The sequence below is a fragment of the Fukomys damarensis genome, unplaced genomic scaffold (assembly GCF_012274545.1).
Source record: "Fukomys damarensis isolate Sample0158 unplaced genomic scaffold, DMR_v1.0_HiC HiC_scaffold_23, whole genome shotgun sequence".
Classification (NCBI taxonomy): Eukaryota; Metazoa; Chordata; class Mammalia; order Rodentia; family Bathyergidae; genus Fukomys; species Fukomys damarensis.
Genome location: NW_022900935.1, coordinates 24,591,729 through 24,600,057, shown reverse-complemented (window position 1 = coordinate 24,600,057; position 8,329 = coordinate 24,591,729). Strand labels below are relative to the sequence as shown.

The 8,329-nt window shown below is 48.6% G+C and overlaps 2 protein-coding genes and 4 non-coding genes across 6 annotated transcripts in view; 1 reads left to right on the top strand and 5 right to left on the bottom strand.

The window, feature by feature from the left end:
* The window catches only part of Best4 (bestrophin 4), a 3,309-nt gene extending 3,187 nt beyond the window's left edge, over nt 1–122 (top strand). The window contains exon 10 of the mRNA XM_010610405.1: nt 1–122. Coding sequence (XP_010608707.1) covers nt 1–122 — 122 coding nt within the window.
* Nucleotides 123–4,352: 4,230 nt separating this feature from the next.
* Nucleotides 4,353–6,914, bottom strand: Rps8 (ribosomal protein S8). The gene is made up of 6 exons (XM_010610143.3): nt 6,829–6,914; nt 6,329–6,435; nt 5,606–5,705; nt 5,207–5,382; nt 4,879–5,008; nt 4,353–4,511 (listed from the first exon to the last, which is right to left on the bottom strand). Exons 1-6 carry the CDS (start codon nt 6,830–6,832, stop codon nt 4,402–4,404), a joined length of 627 nt encoding a protein of 208 aa, XP_010608445.1. The 5' UTR covers nt 6,833–6,914; the 3' UTR covers nt 4,353–4,401.
* LOC117287416 lies at nt 4,631–4,700 on the bottom strand. The gene has a single exon (XR_004518732.1). It is a non-coding gene; the product is annotated as a small nucleolar RNA SNORD38 (small nucleolar RNA).
* LOC117287417 lies at nt 5,084–5,151 on the bottom strand. Its single transcript, XR_004518733.1, has one exon. It is a non-coding gene; the product is annotated as a small nucleolar RNA SNORD38 (small nucleolar RNA).
* LOC117287420 lies at nt 5,778–5,882 on the bottom strand. The gene has a single exon (XR_004518736.1). It is a non-coding gene; the product is annotated as a small nucleolar RNA SNORD46 (small nucleolar RNA).
* On the bottom strand, nt 6,519–6,598 carry LOC117287411. Its single transcript, XR_004518727.1, has one exon. It is a non-coding gene; the product is annotated as a small nucleolar RNA SNORD55/SNORD39 (small nucleolar RNA).
* Nucleotides 6,915–8,329: the final 1,415 nt, after the last annotated feature.

Genomic DNA, 8,329 nt, shown 5'->3' with positions numbered 1-8,329 from the left:
CTTGGACCCCGCATCTGCAGCGCTTCCGGGCCGAGGAGGGTGGCCACCCGGAGGGGGCGGCGGGCCGGGGCTGTATCGAGGAGGAAGCGGCGGAATCAGGGGAGGCGGCCCCGGAGCCCTAACGCCCTGCTGCAGCCCCTCAGCGCTGAGCAGCTTTTCCTGCGCACCTTCCTTGAGAGGATTCTAGGGAGGGCCCTAGAAAGACGTAGGGAAAGGTCCGAGCCAAGGCGGGGGACGGCGTTATGAAGGCCCTGGGTTAAGTCCCCAACACCAAAAAAATCGGGAAAGTAAAATTTTCTTAAAACTTTTTAAAAAGGGACTATGTAGCTCAGTGCAAAGGACGACATTCAAGGGGCGGCGGGGGTGTTGTGGTAGTAAATGATGAAAATTGTTATGGTGAAAGGATAACCAATGCTACTAGAACTGAGGAAGACGAAGGAGGGAAGTACCTGCCACCCCCAGGGTTTTTGCAGGGTTACATCGCAGCTCTTTATTGTTTGGGGAAGGAGGCAGTAGTGGGGGCTGAACCAAGGGACTGCACACTTGAGCTACATCCTCAGGCTTTTGAGACAGGGTCTCCCTAAATCATTAAGTCACTCAAGTGAGAATGAAATTCCTAATTCTACCTCAGCCTCCTTGAGTACTTGCATTTCAGATGTCACACTTCTCCAACACTCTGGAAGACAGCAAAAGATCGAACCACTGTGCTTTTTTATCTTTATTTTTTTGGGGGGTTGAGACAGGGTCTCAACTATGTAGTTGAGACTGACTTGGAATTCACTATGTAGCCCAGGCTGGCCTCGAACTCACAATGATCCTCCTGCCTCAGCCTCCAGAGTGCTGGGATTACAGGCATGTGCCACCATGCCCAGCTTTTATTTTTTGTCTTGCTATGTAGTTCAGGCTGGCCTTTAACTTGGCGGGGGGATCCTCCTGCCTCAGCCTCCCTGGTACTGGGAATTAAGGGACTGCACCACCACCAGTTTTGACAGTCTCCTTTGTAGGGCAGGCTGGCCTAGAACTCCAGAATGCTGTGATTACTGGCATGTACCACCACACCTGGCATGGGCCTTGTGACCCTACTTAAACTTCCTAGAATTCTGGGATCATAGGCATGCCCCACAGTGCCCAGCTAGGAAGATGCTAATTTTGGCTTTACTTCTTTCCATCTGCATGACTGTAGAATACAGAACACTCTTGTTTTGGGGATATGGTCTCGCTATGTACCATAGTTCAGGCCAACCAATTCATGGTGATCTTTCTACCTCAGGCTCCCAGGTACTGGGATCACAGGGGTGCACCATCACCCATGGGGACACAAAACGTGTTTGGACAAATGCTTTATCCACCCATCCTGGATGCTAAACGTTTCAAGCTTGTTTCCAAATCTGTCATGTGGAAACAAGTAGCACTTCACAATGACAGCCATTCATTTAGTAGGAATCAAACGAGCATATGTCAGATTAAGGGGAAGGATAAAAAATGGGTAAATGGGGCCGGGAATTTAGCTCAGTGCTGCCACTGCCTGCCTTGCAAACACAAGGTCCTAAATTCAATCCCTGTACTTAAAAAAAAAAAAAGGCATCGAACCAAGCCGGGCATGGCGGCACATGTCTCTAATCCCAGTACTCTGGAGGCTGAGGCAGGAGGATCAGAGTTAGGGGCCATCTTGGGCTACTGAGTTCAAGGCCAGCCTGAACTAGAGGAAGACCATCTCAAAAAACAAAAGAGAGGGCCGGGGATTTAGCAGTGGTTCGTCCATCTTGGGCTACTGAGTTCAAGGCCAGCCTGCTCTAGAGGAAGACCATCTCAAAAAACAAAAGAGAGGGCCGGGGATTTAGCTCAGTGGTTCGGTGGCCTGCCTTGCAAGCGCAAGGACCAGAGTTCAATCCCGGGTACCAACCAACCAACAAGCAAACAAACAAAAAAACCCCACACACAGAAGGCAGAGGCTTTTTCCAGTTAACCTACATGGAGACTAGTCATCACAAAGGCAATGGAGAGGGAGTGGGCAGATTCAAGACTCCAGAGAACCCACTGATCTTACCCATTAGACAGAGGAGAATCAGGTATTATGGTCCTCTAACACTCTGGAAGCCTGAAGCAGGACTGCAAAAGATCAAAGCCTTGTAGAGCTCTAAGTACCAATTACAGGGCCCAGGATTTAGCCTGCAGAGCTGGGCATGATGCCACACACCTGTAATACCAGCACTCAGGTGGAGGAAGACAAACCTGGACAATTAATTTTGTTGAAATTCTGTCGGTCTCAAAATACTGCCATACAGCTTTCTAGGTGCTACAAACATGGCCAGGAAGCAAATACCTTGTTTCTCTGGGTTGGGGGAGGAAACACCTTTCCTCTAACAGCAAAGACAGCCAAAGAAGCAAGCAATTCAAATGACCATAATTTGTTAGGTTAAGGGTAAGGATAAAAAACAGGTAAACTAAGCCAGGAATTTAGCTCAGTGGTGCAGCCAGCAGCTGCGCAAACACAAGGTCCCAAATTTGATCTCAGATATCAAAAGGGGGGGGGTAAACTGAGACAGTATGGAAAGGGTGAGTGACTTGTTTCTGTAATACACTGGGGGCCAACCAAGGACCACCTGAGTCTGTGAGGACAGCCTAGAGAACACAGCAAGACACTTTGGAAACTCAAAACCAAACTGCTGGTATGGTGGCACATGCCTGTAATCCCTGCACTCAGGAGGCTGAGGCAGAAGGATCATCCCAAATTTGAGGCCAGCCTGAACTTCACTGAGACTGTCTCAAAACAAACAAAAAGATAACAAAGCCTATTCTCCAACCAGGCAGAGATCTCCAGGGTGGCAGAGACCTGGAGGGCATGAGTCAACCTGGGTATCTGTAGGAGAGGCTCCACTACCGGGAATAGTAGACTCGTGTCTAGCAAGGCCAGGGTCAGGGTGAGTATCATTATCACCTGGCAAGGATTTTCATTCATGAGATGGAAAATAACCTTGCCAGGCCCAGTGACATAAGCCAATGATCCCACCAAGGAGCAAATTCTAGGGCAGCCTAGACCTTGAGACTCTTGTCTCAGAAACAAACACTAAAAGGGGCTGAGGATATAGCTCACTGTCTGTGCACATTTGAGCATGAATGCCAAGAAAACAAATAAGTGATCTTTGGGCTAGGAGTGTAGTGCTGCCTCAGTGGTAGAGAACTTACTTAGCATGTATTCAGCTCCAATTCCCAGCATTGTAAAAAACAGCAGCCCATCCCTACAGACCCAGCTACTCAGGACTATGGAAGGAGGATCAGCCTGGACAGTACAGTGACACCATTTTAAAAATAAATGACTAGATAGAAGGGATGGGGATTTAGCTCAGTGGTTCAGCTGCCTGCTTCACAAGCTCAAGGACCCAAGATAGATCCCCAGTACCAAAAAAATTATGGGTCAGAAGCCTGGCATGGTGGTGGACACCTACAGTCCCAGTACTTAGAAACTGAGGAAGGATTGCCACAGGCCAGCCCAGAATATAGAGACCTTGTCTCAGAAAAACCAGTTGCACTTAGACAATTGCTACAGATGGTAAAGTTGAGAAAGAGGAGGGGCCCGTGGTAGATGAGATAACCTTTGAATCTTGGAAAAGTCCTATTGTAATATCCAAGTGCAAATCAAACAGATCAGAGGGCTGGGAATTTAGCTCACTGGTTCCGCCGCCTGCCTCGCAAGCACACAAAGAGCTGAGTTCAATCCCCGGTACCAAAAACAAAACAAAACACCAAAAAAACCAAACAGGTCAGGGTTAAAGTTTAGAAAGCTTTCCAAAGACGCAAGGTTTTCTTTTGTATTTTGAGACAGGGTCTTGTTATTTAGCCCAAGCTGATCTCAAGTCACAGTGATCCTGACTCAGCCTCCCATGTGTTGGGATTACAGGGGCACCACCCCATCCAACAATACATAATGCAATGCTAATGGGGGGCAGGTTGAGAACAAAGAGACTTCCTGAAGCAAACATCACTAGTATCATTTTAAAATTCTGAGTGGTGAGGAGGTTAGGGACTTAACTATATAACCTGCTTTCAGCAATGCAGTAAAGATTCAAGGTTTTCATACCACTCACAAATTCATTTATAAACTCACCCGGCTGAAGATGTAGTTTTAGTGGCAGAGTATATGCTTAACATTCACAAGGCCCTGGTTCTGATCCCTACACATACACACAATCGTAGGTCCGGGAATTCAGCTCAGTGATGCTGAGCCTGCCTTGCAAGCACAAAGTCAAGTTCAATTCCCAGTATGGAAGAGGGGTTGTGCACAAACACAATCTTACCCAAATACTTACAACACAGGGTCTTTACAACTTTACAGAACATTCATACAACATGAACATAGAACAATAAACACTTTATTACATGGGCTATGCCAAGAAAGAGGACTTATTTGCCTTTCCGGGCCTTGATTTTCCTCAGATAGAACTCCAGCTCTTTGCCCTCTAGCACATAACCATCTGCGCGCCCACACTGGCCTGGTCTTGATGCAATGCAGGCTGCAAAAAGAGTATGTGGTACTTAGCAAAATGACAAAGAGGTCCCATCCAATTCTATCTATCCTTTAAGAAAAAACTATGTTGGTTTTGGTACCCCAGGGGCAGGCATGAAGCCCATGTCTTCTCAGATACACTTTATCACCACTTAAAAATCAGTAGCAGAACTGGACAAAGTTTTCATCACTGAGACAGCCCCCTCAACTTGAGAATGGACTTCTGAATATATTCCTGAAACCCCGAGGTCACGCTCTCTTGGTGAATCCTCTAGACCAAAGGACTGGTAGCCAAGACAACTAAGGCAAGGATATAACAGGGTGTTCACTGCACAGTTGTGAGCCCCACTTCCCCAACACACAGGATGTCTCACCAAGAAGCTTGCCCTGCTGGAACTGCTCCTCCAGAAGACTGCTGATTTTGGCATTCTTTTTCCTTTCGTCATACTTCTTTTGAATTTTCTTTGATCGTTTCTTGTTTAAAATCTCTTCCTCCTCAGGAGTCTGAGTAAACAGAATACAAATGATTAGCTCAGACCATTAGAATCTTCTCAAAGCCTGCACAACTCAATACCCACCTTCCTCAGTACTAAAATCTTTCATCTCTCTCCCTTCAGCAGCAGAACTGGACAGTTTTCATCACAAGAAGGCTCAAGGCAGGCAGAATTCCCCTCCCCCCCCCGACACAGAAGTTACACGCACCAGCTTGGCACCCTTCTTGCGGCCCAGGGGCAGTGCATAGTGGGATTCGTACCACTGTCGGTACGGCGTGCTGTCAACGAGCACAATGCAGTTCTTCACCAGGGTCTTGGTGCGGACCAGCTCATTATTGGATGCATTGTAGACAACATCAATGATCCTTGTTTTTCGGGTACAACCTGCTCACAAGAGATTTAGAATCAAGTCACATGAACCACAGGACAACTGGTCTGCCCTCCCCAGTTTCTTCCCAGAACCTCTACCCAGCCACAGAGCACCAGCTCTTTTTACACGATAACTTCACCTTTTCAGGTGTTTGGCAACTATAGCCTCCACAATCAACTCCAAACCCTCAGGTTTCAGGTGTTACAAAACCACCCACTTCCACAGAGCCCCACTCACATTCAGAACCCCAGGAGAAATTTCCTACATCCAACCTCAGGGCACGGTACTTCTTGTTGCCTCCTCGAACTCGGACTGTGTGTATGCGTCGGGGGCCAATCTGGGAAACATAAGAACTGGGTTATCAAGGACTGCAGGCCACAATCAGAGGGGAGCCTGGGCTGGACGGAGGCAACGGTCAGTGTAACTATGACAAGTCCTTGCATCGGCAAATGGCAGAAAAGTGACCAAGACGGCCACAGCCACGCCTAAGGATACTTCTTCATCACGCTTAGTTGCCTTTAAGTGGAAAAACCTGTATCCAAACACTGAAAACTAATCAGTCTCGATGGAACAAAAATAACCAGAATTCTATTTATCACCACCAGAAGACTTCCTGGTCCTAGTACACAGGGCCTCCTTTCAACCCTATGCTCGTGGTGTAGGGCGCACACAAAATCCTATTTCTTTATAAAGCTCATTCACCACGTCTAGTGGGGAACGTTGTCCAGACCCTACCACAAAGAAAGCACAGAGCCCAAGAAAGAACCTACAACAGCCACATGTTAAGAACCAACAAAAGGACCGGGGATTTAGCTCAGTGGTTCCGCCGCCTGCCTCGCAAGATGAAGGACCCATGTTCGATCCCCAGTTCCAGAAAACAAAAATAAAAAAAACACAAAGAACTAAAACTACACAGCAGGGGAAGGAGACCTTCTGGGAACGAGGCCAGGCAGCACCCACCTTAGTGTTGGCAGCAGGGCGACCCAACTCATACTTCCGCTTCTTGTGGTAGGGCTTTCTTTTGCCCCCAGTCTTGCGGCGCTTGTGCCAGTTGTCCCGAGAGATGCCTGCATGCGGGAGCGGAGAAAGCTTGAGCCATCGGGACTCAGCGCCGGCGGTTCGCCCCCTCTGGAGCCCCGCACCAGCCGGCCGCACGTTCAGCTCTCCAAGGTTGGCTTCCCCACTGCTCAGTCGGGGATGTGCAGCACTACCAAGGTGTCATCATACACGTGCGGCCTGACCCGTTGCTTGCAGCGGCAGCCATGTTGGTACCGCTGGCAGCCCCAGGTCCCTTACGGGCCCCACAGCGGACTTCCGCAGCCAAAACCCGAAAGCCATAATCCCTCGGGGCTGTTCGTGACCGGGGGTCTTGGTACTTGCCCTTCTAAGTTGGGTGCGAGGCAGGATGGCACCTGATTGAACTCAGCCCCGCCGCAGCCCAAGTACAGACAACAACTCACCCATCGCTCGGCGCCGGCTGGAAAGAGGAAACGCAAAGGCTCACGGTTCGATTTGTGAGACGCTGCCCCACCCCTTTTGCGTCTCTTCCGGGCACCGTGGAACGAGCTGGCGGCGCAGCGCGATGGCGTTTAAGGTCTTCCCGCGGTGCTGAGGACCCGGAATTTAGGAAGGCTTTAGAGGGGTCCTTTTGTCTGAGGAGCCTCGCCAAACCAGCTTTTGGATCATGTGAACCTGGGTGTGCCGCGCTTCGTAAGAGAAGCGGAAAACTTTTAAATCAGACGTAGTGGCGCACACCTGTAATCCAGCACTCAGGGCGGCCGAGGCAGGAGGATACAAAGTTCTAAAAAGCGTGTGTGGCAGCACACGCCTGTAATCCCAGCTCTTTGGGAAGCAGTGGCAAGAGAATCCAATTTGAGCCTAGTTTGGGCACATTAGTAATTTAGTTTGACCTCATCAACAAATACTATAATGAAGAAGGGCCGGGCCTGTAGCTCAGTGCAAAAGCTCGGGGTTTGATCCCCAGTACTACAAATAACAATTTTACCTCAGTCTGGGCAACATAGCAGCTAAACAAGATCTTGTCTCAAAATAAGAAAAAAAGGTTATGCTGAAGGGCGCGGGGGAGTGTTTAGGGTCCAGCTGAGCATGGTTATATTTTGAAAAATGTTTTTCAGAAATTAATGCAGCAGCCAGGCTTGGTGGCTCGCTCCTGTAATCCCAATATTTTGGAGGCTGAGGCAGGAGGGTTATTGAGTTTGACACCAGCCAAAACTACATAGATACTTTGCCTCCAAAAAAAAATTGGGGCTGGAGATTTAGCTCAGTGGTGTAAACGCCTGCCTCACAAGCACAGGGTCCTGAGTTTGATTCCCGTACCAAAAAAAAGTGAATGCACCAGTCCAGAGTAGAAACGTGGGTGCGGTTTGCGGGGAAAGGCTGGAAGGCAGTGAGTGTAGAGGGTGGACTTGGGTTTTTGGGGAAAGGCTTTGGGGATAGGTTGAACACGGGGGTGAAAGGAGATGGATGTGTCAAGAGTTTCTGCATTTCTCACTTGATCAATTGGGTGGATATTGGTTCCGTCTACTAAAATGATAGATTAGGAGTTGTTCTGAACGCAGTGGTTTTACTTTTTATATTACATTATTTTATTTTACTCTTGATACCGGGAATCAAACCCAGGCCCTTGTGCATGCAAGGGAGGTGGTGGAACCACTGAGCTAAATCCCCAGCCCCCTTGAACACACTGGTTTTGATACCCAGATGAACTGTAAATGGGAATGACAGGTAGACAGTGGGATATTTCTATCTGGTCATCCTTAGAGAAGAGGTCTGGACAGAAGATGGTGCTCTGGAGTCATTGGTATAGAATGATCCTGAAAGCCACCGGCGAGAGGAAACCGAGGTAGATTTCGGGGGTAGGGAGTGGGGACTGAATAAAGAAGTTGGCAAACTTATGAAAGGTAAAATACGCAGGGAAAAAGACTCAGCTCTTCTGTCTAG

Bases quoted from the DNA above. Each gene is read 5' to 3' on its own strand.
- Rps8 (XM_010610143.3), bottom strand. The intron at 5,706-6,328 runs GTGGGTGCTGCC...TATGTTTCCCAG, and splicing joins GCCCTGCTGCCAACACTAAG to ATTGGCCCCCGACGCATACA. The intron at 5,383-5,605 runs GTGAGTGGGGCT...TCTTGTGAGCAG, and splicing joins TTTCTCCTGGGGTTCTGAAT to GTTGTACCCGAAAAACAAGG.